Genomic DNA, 22,562 nt, shown 5'->3' on the forward strand with positions numbered 1-22,562 from the left:
TCCTCTCACTTTTCTTAACATTTCTTATAACCCGTGCTGCCCATGAATGAGACTCTTGATGGCGGACGGAGAGAGTAGTAGTATAAAGTTACTCACTGCTATGTGGTATACAACTGGAGACAACGCCAACACTCATCTTTTGCATTTGGCTCCATTCCATTTTCTGCATTAAAGATGTGAACGTACTAACATCACGTGCAAGCATACAACGAGAAAAATCACAAGATATCCAATTTTAAAATCAACTTTGGACCTATTATGTTGCATCTTGATTGCCAAATGGCACCCTCTAAAATCCATTTCATTTCTTCATCTGAACAATATTAAATGGAGGACTTGTCCCATGGTTTTTTACAAATTTGCTTTGATGTAGTAATTGACTGATTAATATTTACATTTGTAAACGGTAAAAATGAAGAACAGAGAAAAATTCCCCCCAAAAATAAAACAAACACAAAAACAAAATAGTACTCCCTCCGTCCCGCTTAAGATGACACGTTTTCCTTTTTAGTTTATCCCAACTAAGATGATACATTTCCTTTTTTAGTAACTTTCTCTCTCCAATTAATACACTTAACCACTTTTTCTCACTCCTATTAAAATATTCATATTTCTTTATCTCTCTACTTTAATACTTACACCCACCTTCTCTCTCTTCAATTAAACACTTTAACCAATAACTCCTAAAACCCCGTGCCAGCTAAGCAATGTGTCATCTTAGCCGGGACGGAGGGAGTAAAAAAAGTATAAAGTTTTATTCCTTTTAATGGCGGGTCCACTCCCCCATCCCATTTGAATTAAAAAAAACGAAATCCCCCCTCCAAATATTTTGATTTTGGAAACTCCGGGCGGCAAAATCAAGCCGGCTCTCGACTTCCGCACCAATGGCTTCAGCCTCCGCCTTCCGCCGCTCCTCTATCTCCCCCTTCCGATCCCGTAAACCCCCTCCCCCGCCTCCCTCCCGCCCCGCCACTCCGTCCTCGCGACAATCAGCTCCGCCGCCTCCCGCCAAAGCTAAGGAGAATGTCACTGTCACTGTGCGGTTCCGACCTCTCAGGTTGAAGGACTCTCGATTTTTAGGCCAATTTCCTATTTTCTATTGTATGAATTTATTGATTTTGGATGACTTGTTTGTGTTTCGCTGTTTACAGTGCTAGGGAGATTGGTAAAGGTGATGAAGTGGCGTGGTATGCGGATGGAGATTACACTGTGCGGAATGAGTTCAATTCCGACATTTCGTATGGATTTGGTATATCTCTGCTCTCTCTCTCTCTCATGCACACACATTTGCTGTGAACGATAATGGACATATTTTCTTTGTGAGCCCTAACGGGTGAAGTCTGGAATCAATAGGCTTTACATGCTGCTTGTGACTTGTGAGGGGACTATGGTTATGGATTGATTGTTTTTCTAAAAGAGGAAGTTATGCTATTTGTTCAAATATAATGTCTAACCGAAATAGATAAATAAATGGAGCAGAATTCATGCCAGTTCTTTCCATTTCTGTTCATTAGAATAACTGGTATGCTTCGGATGATAGTTGATCAGCATTTTTATGTAAAAGTTCCATAATTTGCATGGGGGGTTGTGTAATGGTTTATGTCTATGCACAGTCTACCACTTGCTTATAAATTCTTGTATATGGTATGTGTAGCTAATCAAAGCTGTAGCCCTAAAGCTCCAACTAGATTACAGATCTTTATGATCCGCATATCTCTGGTCAGAATCGGATACTATACAGAAAATCTGTTATGCATGTATTGTATATATGGACAAAAGTAAACTACAATAAGTTTAAGTAACGTTTCTAATACTTTTAGAATTTAATGGACTGGATGAACCTGATGAAAGATGAATTAGTATCCCGTCAGAAATGGGACCTGCTGAGCTCATAATTATGCACAATAAAATAAAATAAAATAAAATAAAGGTATTACTTACTTGGAGTGTTTGGAATAATACCCTAAGCCTGCTAGATACTAAAAATGAAGACCGATAATGAGATTAAGGCGATCCATTGCTTCTTTCTTTGCCATAGCTGATTTCATTGAAAAGGTACAAGTTTTCTCTAAAACAGTTTACAAACAGAAGGTTTTCTTTATGGATAACCATATGGATTGAAGGACTGAAGTGCTTTATAATGAGAGAGACCGGAGGTCAAGAGTCCTAATAGCCTATCCAACGTTGAGAAAATGTGCGCTGCTGCTCAAACATTTCAATCTCCTGATAATTTTCTGAGATGTATAAGGTTTTTTAGCTTGTTAATGCTTGCAAACATGAGAAGATATTGCAGAACAAGCTCTACATTTCCATGTGTATAACAAGTGAACAACAATGATCTTTTAGTTGGTTCCTTCTGTCTTTGTGTTGATAACTTATTAACTAATGCTGATCAAAACTATTTGTGTTCCCAGACAAAGTATTTGGTCCTGCAACAACTACTCGCCAGGTGTATGATGTTGCAGCACAACATGTTGTAAATGGTGCCATGGAAGGAATAAATGGTACTCCACTATCTGAAGTTTTGGTAACATATATTTGCAGCCGACCACTCTGCCCTATCCAAATTTCGTTAGAATTTTTTTCTTAAACATAAAAAGCAGAAAAACAATTCATAATATTTTCCTTCTTTTCCCTCTTCTCTTGAGCGACAATTTTTCACTGCAAGCATGCCTCAAACTGCAATTCTCTAAGGAAAACCAATAATATTTTCTTCTGCATGTGGACTTTGGTTTTTGATTTTGTGCTTACTTGTTTTGTAGGCACTGTATTCGCGTATGGTGTTACTAGCAGTGGGAAGACACATACTATGCATGTAATGGCTATCTGTTCTTCAACCCTACAATTTTCATTTCCTTATTACTGTATTGTTAGGTGCCAGGGATGCATAATGATATGGCGTGAAAGGGAGAGAATGAACGATGCAGGAAATCTGTTGCTAAAATGCACAAACCAGAAATATTGCAAATTATGCTGAATTGACTAAATGGAATAACTTCGATAAATAAACTGGAAAGAATGAATCCTCTCACGAGGCCAGGTGTTTCCTCCATCCAAATGTGATATTCTATTATTCTCCAAAAGATATCTCAATCTATTCATATTGAGGGTCCCACAGTAGATAGATTTTACATTAAGAGTCCTACTCAAACTAAATACATGCGGGCTTGACCCAAAGCGGACAATATCAAACTACTGTTGCACTCAACAATCCGAACATACTCCTTCCCTCCTAGTACAAGTGATTGATTTCCCTTTTTTGGCTGTCCCACTAGAAGTGATTGATTCCCATTTTTAGCAAAGAGCAATACATTTACACTCTCTTACCTTGTAACAGGACAGAGGGAGTATTTATTAACAAAAGTTACGAATTGAAACTAAGACTCCTAAATTACTGCACCATATCTTCCAAATTGTATCTCACAAGATATGTTCACCAACTGGCTATTATCACATAATGCTAGATTTTTTGCTTTACAAATATCTTAAATGCCGTTAATCAAACATAGTTGCGTCTACTTATATTGTCCTAGTTGATGCTAATATTGAATATTTCTGCTTTTGTGTCTTAGGGAGAGCAAAAGTCACCAGGAATCATACCTCAGGCTATTAAGGATGTCTTTGGAATTATACAAGAGGTAAGTCCTATTACCTTAAAGTGGGTAGTAACCATGGCTAGTTTTGTTGTTTAGATCACAATAAAGACACAGGAGTGCTTTTATTCCAACATTTGAATTATCTTTGCTATGCTGTATTAGACGCCAGGACGAGAGTTTCTTCTCCGAGTTTCATATCTTGAGATATACAATGAGGTTAGTTTCATTATTCGCAAGTTGGAAGTGTTCACATTTGTATTTGTTTGTTTCATGTACGATTATTTGAACTAGATATGAGACTGAATTCCCTTAGGTTGTCTTCTGTAGCTGATAATAATCTATGTGGTTAGTTCTAGACTGCACTCTGCCTTAACTACTTAAAAATATACTTATATCCCTTAAGCTACGTTTTTTTTTTGGAGTTAATGCAAATGATAATATTTTCCATATCAAACCATTGTGCAGTTTGGTTGACTTTTTTGGGTCCCTGAAAGTAGTTGGACATTTAGCTAATCCAGCTACGCCATGTTAGTTGGATCCTTTTGGGTGGTGTCTTCTGTAATCTCCCACTTCATTTCAGGAATAATTAAATAACAAGCAAACCATTTTGTGCTTAGTCGGTTGTGGGCTGTAGATATTCAGAAAACTAAAATGGAAAGTCGCTGCTGGTATTCTTGATTTTCTGTTAAGATGAGGTGGGATTTGAGGACTAATATTATTCACCCAGAAAGTTTTACTGAAGTGCATTTCCAGACCTTGATTGTTGAATTGTGTTTCCAAACTGGAAGTAAGCACATTCTTATTATTTGATAATAAAATTCAACACAAGCCTTGGTTTCTTACAGTTTCCATATTCTTGTTAGATATTTGTTTCTGAATTTTGTGTATGACCTACTGCATGTCTGCATGGAAATTTAGGTCATCAATGACTTGCTCAATCCCACTGGACAGAATCTTAGAATACGAGAGGACTCTCAGGTATATATGTCTTTTAGTGGCTTCAAGCTCTTGGACGTTGCTTGATTTTATTGAATAAGTTGCATCATGTTGTAATGCGAATATGTCAATCTGAAGTCAACAAATTTTAGGGACAATAGTTAGTTATAAAAACATCTAGTTTCATTCATGTTTCTGTGATTGATATCAATATAGCTCTTGCGGTCATCTCTATTTTAGTAGTTTATTTATTATTTTTATTGAGTTGTTATCTTTAGAGTTAGAAATTGAATACGATTCTAATTGTTCTCTGTAATTAGTTAGTGTTTTATTTGAGTTGGAGTCTTTAGTAGAGTCCTATAAATAGGTTTATGTTTCTTAGTTTTAGGTGGACAGGAGTTTAGTTTGAGAACCAGCCATTGTTGTGTGGCCCTCTTCAGAGTAATTTATCTTTGTAGTTTAATTTCTGTTCAGTTATACTCCCTCCGTCTCATAAAAATAGGAACTTTTGAAACGGCACGAGTTTTAATGCAAAATTGGTAAAGTAAGAAAGAGATAGAAAGGAAAGTGTGTTAGTGGATAATGGGTCCCACCTCATTAGAGAGAGAAATTTTCTAATATAGAAAGTTTTATATTTTTAGGGTACGCACCAAAAAGGAAAGAGTCTCTATTTTTAGGGGACGGAGGGAGTAGTATTTTAGTTTCAGTCATTTCTTGTGCATGGCTCAATAGTTTGCTGCATCCCTGTTCTCTGCACTGCAGTTAAGAGTCCTACCCAGCCACCTTATCCTTTATCAGTGTTTCTCTTTCTAGTGGATTGCCTTCTGTTGTATTTAAATATTGTCCTGCGTTAAATATAATAAAACTAACAAGTCGATAAGTGATAGTACTCAAGATCTCTGACGAATGATGATCCATTCAAAGGAAATCCATACACACTCAAAGATTTGGCTGGAATCCTTTTGAATGTCATCTCATATCCAGTAACAAAATATTCGGGAAAGCCTTACAATATGATTGAACTAAGCTATTTATTTCACTATCTTCTCATTTTTGTTTCAACGGTTTACAGCAACCTTCTGAAGATGTGGTGTCGCTTCTGTTTAGTTAATGATAAAAACACGTGTCTTAAATCATATTTCTTCCCTTCTTAGTGTTCCTTTTAACTTCTTGGCCCTTCTTCCTTCTTATCCAACGACTACTTGCGATCACTTCCCATGAAATGCTAACAGTATGTTCCCCTTTAGCTTCCTTGTTCGTAAGGAAAGAAACAAATTGAGCTTCATTTCAAGTAATGGGCTAAAATGGAAATAGTTCTTATTTTTAAGGGATGGAGGGAGTGTCTTATTTTCTCCCCATATAAGAAAAAAGGCGGACTCAACTGTGGTCCCATGTCTATTTCTATCAGCTACCCTCCACTGTCAGATTTGTTTTTGCATATGCTTCATGCTCTGCAGGTTTAGTATCAATGCTATGGATGCAATGTGAAATCAACTGTTCTGCTTATATATGAATTAATGTGTGACATTGAGGAATATTATGAATTTTGTAGGGCACGTTTGTGGAAGGAATTAAAGAAGAGGTTGTACTGTCACCTGCCCATGCTCTTTCTCTAATAGCATCTGGTGAAGGTAATTTGACACGTAAATGACAAACTCATCCACACTCTCTTTCAAAAGGCCTTTTTCTTCTCGTGTTAAGTACAAAAAAGGATTTTAACTAAAAGTAGCGAGAGTCCTGCGGATCAAAGTCACTGGACTCTCAGTTGTTCAGACGAAGTGTTCTGTTCTTAAATGCAGTTTTGCTCTCCACCACTTTAATATCCTTAACATTCAATGCCTGTATTTACCTCTGGAAACATCTCCCCTTGTTCTGCTGCTGTGATTATTTTCTGGCTAACAGAAATTTTAACTTTTTTCTGTCAATATTGATGTAGAGCATAGACACGTGGGTTCTAATAACTTCAACTTACTCAGCAGCAGAAGCCACACCATATTCACTTTGGTATTGCAGCTCTTATATTGCTTACGGTTTCTCACATATAATCGCTTGTTAGTTTTATATCTTGAGGGCTGTGCATGTACTTTACCGGAAATAGCAGAATTGGCTTTGGTATTGAACATGAAAAGCTGTAACAAAATAAATAACTTGATGACATGATGCATGGGTTTCAGGAATAGACTGTTGGGCTTTAAAAGGGACATGTCAGGTCTAGTCTTTTTGCCTTATTTGTTTTATTTGATACCATCAGCTACTATGATAAATGAGTTATGAGTTTGCTGGAACAATCATTGACACAATTCGGACTTCAACGTTCTTTTGATGTGGTTTTAACAAGAACAATGATAAATGAATTTAGTAGCATTTGGTATCTTGGTCATGATGACTATTTCTTTTCTTTTGTTCTTTCAAAAGCTAGAAATATTTCAATAGTTGTGGTTACGCAATTGATTTCACTATAATTCCTTGATCTTATTAACTTATTCATCTCAGACTGTTGAAAGCAACCTGCGTGGGGACATTGAAGGAGAAGAAGTGACACTGTCACAATTGGTATGCTCGAACCTGCTAATTGTCTAACTCTACTGTGGTTTCATCTACAACGTTTGTTTTTAATTTTGTCTCTCATTTTTTATGCACCTTAAATAGTTTTGAATACACAAATTTTCCTTCTTCCTCATCTCCTTTTAGCTGTTTCATGCTGTGTGAGTGTCTAATGTGATGAAGCTCTTTTATTTATTTTTTGGTTTTCAATTATTTGGGCAGGACACTGAATTCTTTTATAGCATTTAATTGACTTGGCAGGATCTGAAAGTTCTAAAACAGAGACAACTGGGTTAAGGAGAAAAGAGGGTTCTTACATAAATAAAAGCTTACTTACTCTTGGCACTGTAAGACATATGGCCATGCCTATCCTTTTCACCATTTCTGTGTGTTTCATACTGCATTCAGTTAACATGATCAATACATTCATCTCTCCAGGTTATATCCAAATTAACGGATGGAAAATCCACTCATGTACCTTATCGAGATTCAAAACTTACACGGTTGTTGCAGTCATCTCTTAGTGGCCATGGCCGAGTCTCAGTAAGTTGTGATTCATAAGTTTGTAGATCTACACCGAAGACTTCTTATTTCCGTTTAATGTTAGCTACGAGGATTCTGTTAGTAAAAATTTTATTTTTTGCATGAACTTTTTGCAGCTTATCTGTACAGTTACTCCAGCCTCTAGCAATACTGAAGAAACTCATAACACTCTTAAATTTGCCCAACGAAGTAAGCATGTTGAAATTAAGGCTTCTCAAAACAAGGTGAGGTGTACAAAACTCTTTAATTGCACAGATAAAGAAAGTAGTATCAGTGGGAATCTTTCAAAGGTTTAATTATCTTCTTTAATTTTCATGCACAGATTTTGGATGAGAAGTCTCTCATCAAAAAGTATCAGAAAGAAATATCCAAACTAAAGCAAGAGCTTCAGCAGTTAAAGAGCGGAATGACGGATAAAGAGAATCAGACAGCACCAAGTCAAGAAGATTTAGTTAATCTGAAACTTCAGGTTGGTGACAATTAGATTGTTTTCTGGAGAAAAGAATATTGCGTATGACTATAGTTACTTCTTCTCTATATGCTGGTTTTGAAACTTCCGCTGCTCAGCAAGTATCTTGGTCTTGATTTGCAATTCACAGTCAGTATCATATTTCCACTGGATACACTGGGGCCAAGAGGAGACTATTCCGAGTCAGCATAATAATTTCTAATTACTAATTTTCTGAGTGGGATTTTATCATTTTATGCTTCATATTCCAACGAGGAGTGATGCTCTTTTGGGTCCTTGGAAATACAAAGTAGATAAAACAAGATACAGGAAAGTCAGAGATCATTAGTAATTACGATTTAAAACTTATACCATAGAGTTACCAATAGAGATTTCTTCTCTCTTCGGTGTAATTATAGTGTAAATGTGAAATACATCCTATGTTAATGAAATCAATAATTAAACTTGATTTTCATTTTGGTAGTATGTGCATTTGTTTCCTGCCTTAGTAGAGAATAATGATGAAGAGGTGGGATGGTGTCAGTTAAAATGCAATGATTAGTTCTGTGGTATAAATTTGATGTGCATTTGAATATAGAATGGTAAATGAAGCTAATATTTTTTTATGAGCCAAAAATGGTGCTAGTATATTACCATGTTCTTAAATACTTCGTGTTGCAGTTGGAAGAAAGCAAGATTAAGTTGCAATCAAGATTAGAAGAGGAGGAACAAGCCAAAGCTGCTTTGATGGGAAGGATACAGAGGTTAACTAAACTAATTTTGGTTTCCACAAAAACTACTATCCAACCAAATAGTGTTGAAAAGACCAGCCACTGGCGAAGGCATTCGTTTGCAGAAGATGAGGTGCTAACATCCTTGTTAATTCCTTACTTGACATCCAAGATATTGTTTATGATATTAGATTAGCCACCTCATAAGGGACTGTAAGCCTTGATTTCCATGTACTGAAATTCGAATATTTCATTCAAAGATCTAATATGCAATGTCTTTGTGTTTGTGTTCCTTACTTGTGCAGCTAGCATACTTGCCTGACAGAAAGCGAGAGAGCATTAACGATGATGCTGGAAGTATTGATTCTGAAATTTCGAATGTTGGCAGGAGCGACAATGCGAACATTGATGATTTAGTCCGAGATTACAGAAAGAACAGAAGGAGGGGGATGCTTGACTGGTTCAAAGTGAAAGTAAATTGTTGCTGCATTTTTTGGAATGTTGTTGATGCACAAATCTTGGAACGCATCATAAATGCTTTACATTGTGATTTCAGAAGCCCGAGAATGTGTTTGGGACATCGCTAAATACTGGTCGTGAGAGTTCTGCAAGTGGTTCACCTGCTTCCTCATCAAAATCATCACAAACCAGAGTTATGTTTAGTGATCTAAAAGATGCACAAAGGAGATCAATCAGTAGAAAAGTAGAAGATGCTGCTCGGGCTGGCTCATTTCCTGATAGGACTCAAGCAGGTGATCTGTTCAGTGCAGCTATAGGTGTGCAACGTCTCCCACCGGTGAGATATAGTTTGATTTATTTAATGCATAACAGCTACCTAGACGGAAACTGTCTTTCAAAAAGGAACTCCATTTCAATCATTAGTGCTTATGGATTAAAACTATCATGAGCTTATAGTTATGTTTCTATGTTGGCTTCAATAAATTAAATGAACTTCAATGGTAAATTTATTGTAGACTGGGAGCACCATTACAGACCAAATGGACCTTTTCCATGAGCAGATAGAGATGTTAGCTGGAGAGGTTGCGTTTTCTACCAGTTCTCTGAAAAGATTATCAGAGCAAGCAGCTAAGAGTCCTGGAGATTCGTATCTACTGGTTAGTTGATCAGCACATTTTTCCTTTTATATCTCAATAACCACTGTTATTGAGAAGCAGATTCACATTCTGAATTTTAGATATAAATGGTCTTGGCATCCCTGCAGAAGGGAGCTTTAGAAATTCATTTCCATCACATGCTTTAGATGCTTCACATTAATAGCGGATTTGGATTTTAGATTTGTACTTCACATCCTCAAGTAAAGTGCATTTTAAATTGAGAATAATGTTCATTTCCATTCCACTGTAACTCAGGAAAACATGAAAAAACTGAAGGATGAAATAAGAGAAAAGAAGCGCCAAATAAGAGTTCTTGAGCAACGTGTGATTGATTCAGTGGAGACATCTCCATATGGTTCAAGCAATCTTGCGACGGCTCAGGTAAGCCTGCCAAGAAAGGACAAAAACAATTATAATACTCCGATGAGTTTGCAGACTTACTGACAATCTTTGTTTGGGGTGGTCTGAGTTGTAGAATGTTGAATATGAGAAATTCTCTGTCTAATTCTACTGAAAATATCTAATACCTAATTCTAGAAATTTCTATTGCATAATGTCTAGATATTTCTAGTACAAAAATCAAGTTTATTTCTTTTATTCCAACATAAAATAGTCAACCACATTGCCTTTCCTTGATTTTCCCGTCTCTTCTCCACGAGCTTATGTTTTCAGACATGTGAAATTTTAGTGATTCTTGATTTATCCTAATGTCAAACTTAGGATAAACAAACCATTGAGCTGTGTGTGGATGAGTAGTACTCCATCCCAAGGAAGATGACCCCTTCCTTGGGCGGCACAGGAATTTATGCAACTTTATTTTGTATGTGAAGTGGAGAGAGTAAAGTAAGAGAGAGGGAATAAAATAGAGATGAGAGTATTTCCATTTTTAGTAATGGGTCATCTTGGTTGGTACAAATAAATAAGGAAAGTGAGTCATCTTTAATGGGATGGAGGGAGTACTACATAACTTTTTTCTTAAAACTACGGATATTTTTCTGAGAATATTGTTTCCTTGGCCTCCCCCCTCCTTCCACTTGCACAGGATTTGCCTAGGCTTGCAACTCAATTACATGAGAAGACTTTTGAACTTGAGGTATGTTGAATTTATATTGATCCTGTGCAATAATTTCGGAGTATATGAACTGATGGGAATTAAATAATGCTGCGACTAGTGATTGCTGAAAGATCATATCAGCAGACCATTGTCATTGCTTAAGTTACTTGACAGTTGCACTATAATCTTACTTTTAACAAACTATTGTCTGCTAATAGACAATGGAGGCTACTGAAATGCAAGAAACCATCTCTCTCTTGAGTCAGCAGCCTGATTCCTTGATGTCAAATAAAGATTCAAGTGGAGATAGCAGCACCACTAGGGAGAACAGCTATGGGGATTCCTTCGATATGAAAAATGGAAGGGGGTATGATCTCAACTCTTGTGACGAAACATCCTTGGACAAAAATACACCAACTAGTTTTGGAAGTTTAAATAGATCTATATTCAACCATGGGAATGATAAGGAGTGCATTTGTGGTGCCTTTACAAAGTCTCAGCTTCTTGCACAGGTACGTATTTTCAGCTTATGTTCTCTTTGTGGTCAATGTAAATATACTGCAGATAGTTCCTTTGCAAGGATTCTTCACATGATTTTTCTTTCAGAATCTGACCATTCAACCGTTTTATCTCAGGCTGCTGAGATAGAGTCGTTGAAACAAGACAAGGCAAGACTTGTTGAAGATAAGGATGGTTTAGAAATTCACTGTCAAAAGCAGACCGAGGAAGCTTCTTATGCGAAAGAGCTTGCAGCTGCAGCAGCAGTTGAACTCCGAAACTTAGCAGAGGAGGTAACAAAGCTTTCCTACCAAAACGCCAAACTCACTGCAGATCTGGCTGCTGCTACAGATACCCGCTCTAAATCAAACTTCTGCCAAAAGTATGCTCCAGTTGATATGAAGCAAAACGTGGTGAGTGGTAGCCATTCTGATACACGCTTGAGAAAACAGCAGGATGGATTATCAATGGAAGAACTTGAGCAGGAGTTGAGTGCAAGACACCAAAGAGAGGCCTCTTTGGTTGCTGCATTATCTGAAAGAGATAAAGTCGAAGCTGATCTGCGAAAGAGACTTGATGAAGCAAAGAGGCATGAAGAGAAACTAGAAAATGAGCTTGCAAACATGTGGGTTTTGGTTGCAAATATACGCAAGTCTACTGCTGGTTCTGATGAAACCAGACAATTGAATGGAATTCTTCCATTTCCTGATGGCCAAACTCTGACCAAATTCCATGAGAATGAGGAAAGTGAAACTGCTGAAGATGCATGCTCGTTTGATGAGCTGAAAGTGCGCTATCAATCTGAAAGAAGGAAGTTCAAACACCTCGATGGTTTGAATATGAGATAAAGGTAAGCGGCCATTATTTCGGATTGCTTCCTCAAAATATTTTGGACACTCAATGAGATCAGCTTCGGTTATTGTAATGTAATTTGCAGGGCTCAGAGTCTCAGACTATCTTTCGTAGGACTTCCTCAACATAGTTCCTCGGATTTAGGTGTTCATGTCTGATGAGGGATTGACTCACTTATTTATTGCTCAGTGCAAGAAGCCTGGACTTATTTGTTCACCTAACTTCAAATTCCACAGAAATCAGGTAAGAACGTGTAAATATGTATTGGTAGACCACTGTTAGTAATTTGTAATTGCCAATCTTCCTATGTGAAATAGTGAATACTGTAAGACATGGAGTGACCATTGTTAGTTATTTCAAAGATATAATGGCATCGAGTGCTTACTCAAATGAGTAAATTTTATTGGGGTATTTGTACTTTATTTACAAAAATTAGTCGTATTTCTAAAAATGAAATTTTTTCCTCTTATACTTTATCTACTTTTTCTCATCTCTCATACTCCCTCCGTTCCATAGTAACGGAGGCAAAACTTTTCGGCGCGGAAATTAAGAAAAATTGTGTTACGTGGGTTAAGTAAAGAGAGAATAAAGTGAAAAATGAAAAAGGTAGAGAGATGAAGATAGAAAAAAGTAAGAGAGAGTAAAGTACGTGTGGAAAAATGTATGGACTTTTACTAAAAAGGGAAATGACTCTATTACTATGGAACGGACGGAAATGGAAAAACGCCCCTATTACTATGGAACGGAGGGAGTATACTTTACCTACTTTTCCTTCGTATCTCTGTTACTTTATCTATTTTTTCTTCTCTTCTGTCTAAAATTGTGCCGTCCACAAATAAGACTATTTTTATGGACGTAGGGAGTATTTGAGAAAGAAATTATAATTAATCACTATAAAGTAAAAAATTAATTTGGTTTGGATACTACATACTCCCTCTGTCTCATTAGAAATGCAATGTATTCCTTTTTGGATTGTCCCAATAAAAATGAAACGTTTGCTAAAATGGAAACAATCCTATCTCTACTTTTTATTCTCTCTTACTTTACTCTCTCCTCATTAACTCACAAAACAACACTGCATAAAATTCTGTGCCGGAAACCAAATGTTGCATATTTATTGGGACGGAGGGAGTACATAATTTATTTATGTATTAAAACTATTCATTAGATTAGTGATTAATATGTCCTCTTGTATTACGAGCAAGGTAACGATAATAAGACTAATTTAGTCCAATAATAAATAATTAATCTAAGACAGGATCACAGTTGTTTTTTTGTTGTCTCAATGCAAATTGAGAACTAATCTTTTAAATAAATAATTAATCATTTTTGAGATCATTGTAATGTATGTCTATGATGAGGAGACCAAATCTTCTTACCACACAATAATTGAAGTACATATTTCCTGGAATAAATCCCCATATAACACACACACACACACACCCTAACTTCTACACGAATAATTTAGTAGTGGTCATTTCTTAGCCGATCAACTAAAAAGGTAAGAATTAGCAAAGTTACCAACAACTGCCCAATGACCGAAGAATGTCAAATAAATTGCCTTGTACAACTGTGCTGAGAAAACGACATTTTCCGGGCGTGTAAGGTGGATATCTAGCAGATATATCAATTGTAAAACTCCGTTTTAGAACAGGCTTCTTGTGGCTGAAAGCATCAAATGAGAACTTGCCATGATATGCTCCCATCCCACTTTCGCCTACACCTCCAAAGGGTAAACCCGGCTCTAGAAACTGCAAACACACGTTCGAATGTCTAAATCTTTTGAGTCTGTGAGTTCATATAGTATTATGCAAAGGAGAAGGACTTACATGTAGAATAGTATCATTGATGATCATACCACCCGCTGATATGTTTGCAACGAACTTCTCCTCCAGCTTTTTGTCGTTCGTAAAGAGATATGCCGCTAGTGGCTTCTCCTTACCATTGATCACACCGAAACAATCCTCAATCTTATCAACCTTCATCATAAAATTTTCAGTTCATCATGGAGAAAAGTTAATCAAATGGCAAGCTTTTACCGTTATTATGGGAAGTATGGGACCGAAAATTTCCTCGTCCATCATGATAGAATCTCTTGAGACGTCCAATATAATCGTCGGAGCAATCTTGCTGGGTAATTAAACAACATGCATGAGAGGTTAGATTGAGTAGTACTACTATATCATTATTCTTTAACCAACAAACTCAAATTGTAAACTTACAGATTCGATACATCGCGTTCGCCTCCACAAACGATCTTACCAGACACTTGGCCATCGTCCAAAAATTTAACCAAGCGGTTAAAATGGTGGGCGTTGATGATACTTGACAATTCCTTTGACTGCAGAGGTTCTTTTCCGAAGAATTTCTCCAGTTCAACTGACATAATATTTACCTGAATATATTTACAATGTGAGTAGATGTGAAATATGTGGAGTAAAGAGTTGATAATAGTACTATTAGTTATTACCAGTTGAGAAACAAAGTCTTTTCTAGTGATTATGTAGTCAGGGGAAATGCAGGCTTGCCCACTGTTGCAGCCCCATTTGCCGGCAATTATTCTTCTTGCCGCTACCTTTTACTCAAGTTACACATTAGTCATTACTATAAGAATAAAAATTAAACATCTGATCCATGAGCTATCTAGCATGTACTATTTTCGATTGCATGTTTGGTGACTCCAATAAATCGGGCCAGCCTCAAAAGACTCAAATCAATTCGGGTTTGTTGAAATATTCGCAAGTGAGTTGTTCCACGTTGAAATAATTAGTATGGAATAAAAGAAATCAAATTATATATAATGAGTTACTCCTCCTATAAAAAATGAACGACATTTCGCATGAATTAAGAAAGAATTCTTTCACTGCCATACTATAATTGTGTTTATCAATCTTAAGATTATGCAATTTTTTCTAGACATCGCTTCCATTATTACAATAGGTCGTCCACTGCCAATCTTATGCAATGTTTGGTTAATGGCCCTTTAGCTAGATCATTTGTTCTACAAGCTTCATTGTTATGAAACCAATGCTTAGGTGCACAGTTATAAGACTGGGGGAAATATAAAACACTTGGTTTTTTGCAAATTTAATATAATAGTCACTCAGTTTCTATAGAATTGCAAAAGTACCTTATATTAATATATGTCTTTTAATTTGCAAAGCCCGAGAAACCCCAATCTTTGAATAAAAATAAGAGATACAAGCCTAAATTACATTGATAGGAGTTAAAACTATCAACAAAGCATCACATGAAAAATAGAAAGAAAAAATTATTTATTTTTACTGTAAATTTTATATGAAAAAGGAAAAGATAATGATAGGCATTTCAGTATTTAATTAAATTTGAGCATTTTATGTAGATAATGCAGGTAGCGTACCTTTAAATTGATACTAGAATCAACGACGGCTGGACACTTGCCACCAAGCTCCAATACAACCGGAGTTAGATGCTTGGCCGCATAAGTTAGCACGATACGCCCCACCTCGCTACCCCCTAAAGTATATATAAGGCTCCATTTGGTAAGTTAACTAAACTCAACAGTGTTTGAGTTAGTCTAATGGTAGAGTTGTAATATTTGAGATCGAACTTGGATAGTTGGGTTCGAATCCACCGTAACACTATCATTTGAATTAAAAAAAATAATATATACTCATCTTTAAAAGAAGAAGACTAGGCTAACATACTAAATCAAGATAAATAATAATGTAATTAAATTAGCGAATCTTACATACCAAAACATTGCCTATAAATGGTTGATGATTTACCTGTGTAGAATATCTTATCCCATTTCTGGTGCAGCAATGCAGTGGTTTGGGCGACTGCCCCCTCCACCACTTTCACAGCTGATGTGTCCATGTACTTGTCCACAAGCTTAGCAAGCAGTGATGACGTGGCAGGGGCACTCTCCGATGGCTTCAAGACAACAGCGTTACCAGCAGCGATAGCCCCCACCACCGGATCAAGTGATAGTGCTGTTATCAAATATATAAAACTGCATAAAATCTCATGCTAAATAAGAAATGTTCCACTTAGAATCAGACAGATCAGGTGTGTATAGGCCTCCTTATTCGGCCGGTTCCGGTTCTAACCGGACCGGTTGACCGGTTATAAATTTTCATAAACTGTTGTAGAATTTTAATCCGAATTTATTTATAATTTTAAATAGTTCAATACTAAAAAAATAATAATCCAACATCTAGAAATATAACAAATAATACCTAAAAATTCAAATAAATACACAAAAAATACAAACCAACAATACAATAATATTCATATATGGATAAGAGTGATGCCAAGTGTAGTAGGTCGGACTAGTTTATGTTAGCAATTTTTTAATACAAAAATAGGAGTTCTAAACTTTAGCAATTTTTTTAAAAAATAAGTTTTAAAATTGAATTCCATTATCCCTTTTTTGGCTAAATAAATATTCATTGGAATTTCCAATACTATTTGATCTTGTTGTGACTTTTTGATCTACAACGGAACAGTTAATAAATTATTCACAAATAGGTTAAAATCGTATGTGAAATGAATTGTTACATAAATTTGTTATAAAGTTAAATTTCTATCATATGAAATAATATTGTATTTGTATAAGTTCTTTTGGAAATTAAAAACAAACTTATGATGTCCTACTCATTGTAGTTAGTTAATAAAAAATGGATTAGGGAAATAATTGTAGATTCAAAGTATCACGGTTTAAACATTTTAAATACTTTAGAAAATAAAGCTCGTAAATCTAACACTGTTTATATCTAAAAATCACTCAATGTTTCAAATTATTTTACTTTAATTCAAAATTAATTCAATTAAATTAGATTTATTAGTATATTAAATTATAAAAAAATAAAATTGAATTATAATCCGGTTCCCGGTTAGGAACCGGTCGGTTCCGATTCTGAACCAGAACCGATTTTATTTAAAAAGTTGGAACCGGTACCGGAACCGGAACCGGATTCTGGTTCCTCAATCAACCAGTCTGTTCCGGTTCCGATTCCGATTCCGGTTAACCGAAAATCGGAGAACCGTTTAAGCACCCCTAGGTGTGTAGTAACACTTACCAAATGGAAAGTTCCAGGCTGATATAACTAACACTAGGCCCAAAGGCTCTGACACGATTTTGGCCGATGATGGAAAACTGATTAATGTGGTTTTCACCTGCAATTTCAAGCCGACAAATTCAATATTTGATGCATGCATGCAAACATTTATGAGAGGGAAAGATAAGCTTACCTTTTGGGGTTTCATCCATCGATGCAATTCCTTCAACGCCAATTTGCATGATGCTGATACTACACAAATCTATATATCATCATCAACCACAAATGTTATCTAAGTTGTCCGTAACGTAATGGCTATTTTCTCTTATACATACAATAAATACATACAATGGAGGAGTACCAAACAATTAATCTTGTACAAACCTATAAAAAGTTAAAAACAATAAATAAGCGTAAGTGGTGGAGGGCCAAAAACTAGTACGACAAAGACATGACACGATATATTACTAGTACACACACCTATCATGTGATACATCACAAAATAATAAAATTTGGAAATTGGATCCACATCTTGCTTGTGTGAATCCTTAACAAATGATGAGGATTTTCCCAAAAATAGGATTGTATTGTGGTGATGGGTACAATATAATAATAGATGGTGCTCTACACTCTAGATATATAAAAGAATAGGGATGTACTAGTATAGCAACTAATTTTAAAGTTACAACGTACATCCAATCTGGTGTTGCCATATGACACAAAAGATGCAATATTGTAAACACTAAAATGCAATATATATTTATAGAAGCTATAAATGAATTTCGGCAGATTGCATTTTGTTATACGCAGATTGCATTTTTTATTTTTAAGTTTTGCATTTTAGATATTGACTGTTTAATTTGCATTTTATATATAGACGGATTGCATTTATATATGTGAAAATGCAATACTTAAAAATATAAAACGCAATTTATGTGAAAATGCAAAACTCAACAATATAAAATGCAATTTATCTACAACTAAAATGCAATCTGCGGAAATGCATATACAACTAGATTGCATTTTTGTGCCTAAAATATTGCATGTTTTGTGCCACATGGCAGCACCAGATTGGATGTACGTTGTGACTCTAAATAAGGGGGCACGCTAGTGCTTCCCTATAAGAATATCTCTAGAATTTTGATATGTTACATAGCTTATGTGAGCACCATCTATGAACCCTACACTAGTTTAATGCACGTTTAGCGTCGTTTGTTTTATTTTACAAATTCAAATAAATGAATAAAATGACAAATCAAGATTTTATTTTTATGAAAATTGTAAAATTAAAAGTGTCAACAATAATTTGTAATGTATTAGAATCAATCCACATGTATAAAACAAAATAAATAATGCTAAACCTACATGACATTAAACGAGCGTGGTGCTCACGGATGATGCTCAGATATGTAGCATATAATTAAACTTAAATATTTATTAAAGTTTTATAGAATTTGACTTTGTAGGTAATTTCTCATGATATATATTTCCCGTCAAATTAAATTTGCATAAAAATATAAAAAACTGAAATGGAAAAATAAATCTATAATATGATACACTATGATTATTAAAATTTTTAAAATAAGTTAAAAAGAATTAATAAAAAATAAAAATACGAAAAACACACATTTTAAGTCATTTTATACTACATAATTCCAGGACAGGAGAAGCTCTCAGTCGCTTCGTGTGCTCGGTGTAGCTTAGTTTACTCTCAGTGGTTTTCTCCTTGTTCGTTTGCCGCAGCCCAGCCTCACCTCGTGGCCGCTGCCAATTTTCACGTTACGCTACCTATTTCCGTTTCCCTTTCTCCTCCACCCCCACCAATATATGTGTCTTTTCCAATAAAACCCTCGTTAATCTAGAGATAATGAAATTTCAATGAATTGAATTGAATTAATTAATTAATTAAAATGAAATTTGAAGACCTAGATTATGATTATGTATAAAACGAGGAAACACACATGTAAAATATAAAAAAAATGAATATTCGGACCTCATGAATAACAGCTTCAAATTCTGGTTTATTGAGATCGGAGCGCAAAGCTTGGATTATTTGGTCGCTGTGAAGAGTGAGCATCTTCTGTATAGCTTTCAACTGCGAAGCCCGCCACTCGAAACTCTTGGTCTTTCCGGTGGTGTAGGCGGCTCTCAGCTCCCTCACCGTCGCTTCCGCTTCTACACCCATAATTCTCTCTCACTCTCTCATAATTGATAATGATATGCAAGTTGTATATATAGATAGATGTATCCAAGTTGTATGCGTGCTTCCCAAAGTAGAGGATTCTTAATAGTGAAAGGTTAATGTGACTTTTCCTCAAGGGGGAACGTAGGGTTTGTACGTTCCATCCCATGTGTTACCAATACTACTTTTAATTTTAGGTCTGTGTGTGTTGATTTATATCGTTATGACACAATTCTTTTCATAGTTATAGCATGATTTTTATAAGCTTCATTTTAATAGTAGTAATAAACATCATAGGAAACTGTACTAGTAATATTTAGATTGAACCTAATTATATAGCACAGGGAAGATTCAGAGCGAATTTTATAATGAACCTAATGTTTAATGAATTAAATTCTACAATGAATTCGGTAATTTTATAAGTATGGTGCAATGAACTACTCTCATATTAAGATTAGAAGGGGGTAATATATAATTATAAACCCTAATATGTAATCAAAATAAGAACTCATTTTGACATGATAATGAAGATTATTATTTTCATCCAATGCAGTCCGCATATCTATGATGAATGCATATTTCTCGATGGGGTTCAAATGCTAGCTATAAAGAAAGAAAAAATTATTAAATTCATATTTTTAGTACAATTAATTATAGTTTTTTACGATAAAAAATATTTTCAGGTCAACCCATACACATATGTAAGAAGAAAAACAATATGCTACGTACCTTATGTGAGGTCCTCGTGTGAGTATCACTCTCGTTTGATGCATGTTTAGCGTTGTCCGTTTCGATTTTATATACTTAGTTTAATTTTATTACATTAAAAAATGTAATTGAAATTTCGAATTTCACAAAATTTATAAAAATCAAAGCTCGATTTGCTCTATCTGTCTATAATTTCAAATAAATTAATAAAACAACATATCAAGCTCTGGTTTTTATAAATTTTTAGAAATTAAAAATTTCAATAACATTTTTTAATGTATTAGAAGCAAATTAAATATATAAATCAAAATGAACAAAGTTAAAAAATGAATTAAACGAGAGAGGTGCTCATATAAGATATTTAGCATATCATTCCTCTATATATGAATTTATTGTGAATTATCAATGATTTCGACTACGATGTATGAATTCAAAAGTGAAATTTTGATTACCTATTAGATTCAAACCCATGACCACAAATCAACCAATAATGTGACGACTTTACAGTAGATCTTCACTATTAAAGGGTTGAAAATTGTTAATAGCTTAAAAAAGTTATTTTTGTTTTAAATGCATCTTATACTTATCCAGATGAAGAAAATACTATGCTAGATGAAAACGGTACCCATGGGAATGTGATCAAATACAAACCCTAAATATTGTACAAATTCCAAACTATGATCTTGACCATTAAAAAATGTCAATAGATGACAAAATAGTAGCAACAGAAAATGTTAACACAGTGTTAACGGTTGATGTTATGTTGATATTGTGTTGACATTTTCTGTTACTACTATTTTGTCATCTGTTGATATTTTTTAATGGTCCAGATCACAGTTTGAAATTTGTACAATACATGAGTTTGCATTATGTCACTACCCCTCATGGATGATATTCACATTAATTAATACTACTACATCTGTTCCACAATATGAATTACATTTGGTGTGGACACGAGTTAAAAGAACATAACATTTCTCTCTTCATTTCTATATATACATACATATAGGGTGGCGATAATGGTAAAACACTCCTTTAAATACGGAATGCAAAACCAAAAAACTAGGTCATTATAAGATAACACATGCATAAGGTCCTTTAATCCTTTAACTTCGTTTTAAGTTCATTATAGTATATTCGATTTTTAAGATGAACAAAACAATCTAAAAATACTATAAATTTCCTACAATGTCCTGTTTTTTGGTTATACATTTTGCTCTAATAGTATATATTATGAGTTAGTAGTGAGTTATGTAAAACTCATTTTTATCGCAAATACTATAAATAATTAAAAGACTAAACTAAGCGTATAAACTATTTTTTAAAACTTAACAACATTAATAAAATTTTAGAAATAAATGGACATTTTAGAAATTATAATTTTATATATAAATCTAAACATCTCAATCAAACACAGTATCACATTATATTAATCTTTCAACTTTATATGTATAGTATTCAATTATATGAATCGATCAAAGCAAACCAATGATACAATTTTACACGTTGTATTACCTACTTAATTTAATTAAAAATAATTGAGGATGTTATTGATAAAAGGAAAACAATTAAAACCGACTTAATTTAAATAACAATAATTGAGGATACCATTGATAAATACAATATGAAATGGTATGACAAGTAATAATTGTTGGATGGCATTCAACCAACCATATGTACATCTCTCTCTATGGGGCCACAAGAATTTTAACAACAGTCTCAAATAAAACAATTTTTAAATTCAGCTTTAACTTTTCTCATTCATTCGTCACATGTTCAAGTCATGAAATTTCACAATCATGGGAGGACTAGTGGTTGTTTGGTTATTATAGTGCATGAATGTCCCAACAATTTTTTTTTTTTGGCAAAAACATACAGTACATTTACGAGTATTTTATATAGAGAATTTCTTTTCGTTTTTACAATTTCTTCTACATTTAATTTCACTCCGTCAGATTCTTATTTGATGAATCTCATAAGTTGTATCTTAGTAGTGCCAAACCTGAAATAGCTTATGCCTTATATATGGCATTGTCTACGTCGTTGTATTATTTCTCGCAAATTAAAAAAAAATCATTTCTGGAACACAATTTGCACACAACTCTAAATCATACTTAATATAGTTCTAGTATTTAATTTTCTGAGAACCTATTAGTGGGGTAGATTTAAATCATATTTACGACACCTATGTCTATATTATTAATTTTATATAATTTTATTGGTTTGAGTTGGGATGTTAGTATTTCCTGCTCTTTGCATAAGCTCTAATTGTCGAAGATAGTAGTATTACTATTCATATTATAAGTTTATAGA

The 22,562-nt window shown here is 34.6% G+C and overlaps 2 protein-coding genes across 4 annotated transcripts; one reads left to right on the forward strand and one right to left on the reverse strand.

The window, feature by feature from the left end:
- Positions 1–884: 884 nt before the first annotated feature.
- Positions 885–12,682, forward strand: LOC125221211 (kinesin-like protein KIN-7C, mitochondrial). Of its 2 annotated transcripts, none has more exons than XM_048123336.1 (23): positions 885–1,057; positions 1,152–1,249; positions 2,415–2,504; positions 2,763–2,815; positions 3,573–3,638; positions 3,759–3,812; positions 4,515–4,574; positions 6,085–6,175; positions 6,469–6,536; positions 7,026–7,085; positions 7,319–7,423; positions 7,515–7,619; positions 7,736–7,843; positions 7,942–8,088; positions 8,749–8,931; positions 9,104–9,271; positions 9,355–9,594; positions 9,773–9,913; positions 10,169–10,294; positions 10,956–11,006; positions 11,186–11,479; positions 11,603–12,315; positions 12,403–12,682. In XM_048123336.1, exons 1-22 carry the CDS (start codon positions 885–887, stop codon positions 12,311–12,313), a joined length of 3,192 nt encoding a protein of 1,063 aa, XP_047979293.1. In that variant the 3' UTR covers positions 12,314–12,315; positions 12,403–12,682. The 2 variants fall into 2 exon arrangements, with proteins under 2 accessions (XP_047979293.1, XP_047979294.1); XM_048123337.1 differs by having other exon boundaries at positions 6,085–6,163.
- Positions 12,683–13,669: 987 nt separating this feature from the next.
- LOC125221212 (aldehyde dehydrogenase-like) lies at positions 13,670–19,580 on the reverse strand. Of its 2 annotated transcripts, none has more exons than XM_048123339.1 (10): positions 19,353–19,580; positions 17,553–17,621; positions 17,381–17,477; positions 16,085–16,291; positions 15,697–15,812; positions 14,788–14,892; positions 14,540–14,712; positions 14,357–14,447; positions 14,147–14,287; positions 13,670–14,068 (listed from the first exon to the last, which is right to left on the reverse strand). In XM_048123339.1, exons 1-10 carry the CDS (start codon positions 19,542–19,544, stop codon positions 13,835–13,837), a joined length of 1,425 nt encoding a protein of 474 aa, XP_047979296.1. In that variant the 5' UTR covers positions 19,545–19,580; the 3' UTR covers positions 13,670–13,834. The 2 variants fall into 2 exon arrangements, with proteins under 2 accessions (XP_047979296.1, XP_047979295.1); XM_048123338.1 differs by having other exon boundaries at positions 14,147–14,296; positions 19,353–19,577.
- Between the last annotated feature and the right edge of the window lie 2,982 nt (positions 19,581–22,562).

Source organism: Salvia hispanica, chromosome 4, assembly GCF_023119035.1.
Source record: "Salvia hispanica cultivar TCC Black 2014 chromosome 4, UniMelb_Shisp_WGS_1.0, whole genome shotgun sequence".
In the NCBI taxonomy this organism is placed as follows: domain Eukaryota; kingdom Viridiplantae; phylum Streptophyta; class Magnoliopsida; order Lamiales; family Lamiaceae; genus Salvia; species Salvia hispanica.

Excerpts from the sequence above, each read along its gene's own strand:
- LOC125221211 (XM_048123336.1), top strand. The coding sequence starts at position 885 with ATGGCTTCAGCCTCCGCCTTCCGCCGCTCCTCTATCTCCCCCTTCCGA. Across the intron at positions 4,575-6,084 it reads GAATACGAGAGGACTCTCAG|GGCACGTTTGTGGAAGGAAT; the intron begins GTATATATGTCT and ends TGAATTTTGTAG. Across the intron at positions 7,844-7,941 it reads TTAAGGCTTCTCAAAACAAG|ATTTTGGATGAGAAGTCTCT; the intron begins GTGAGGTGTACA and ends TTTCATGCACAG.
- LOC125221212 (XM_048123338.1), bottom strand. The coding sequence starts at position 19,544 with ATGGGTGTAGAAGCGGAAGCGACGGTGAGGGAGCTGAGAGCCGCCTAC. Across the intron at positions 16,292-17,380 it reads AGCCTGGAACTTTCCATTTG|CACTATCACTTGATCCGGTG; the intron begins GTAAGTGTTACT and ends ATTTGATAACAG. Across the intron at positions 14,713-14,787 it reads AAGACTTTGTTTCTCAACTG|GTAAATATTATGTCAGTTGA; the intron begins GTAATAACTAAT and ends AAATATATTCAG.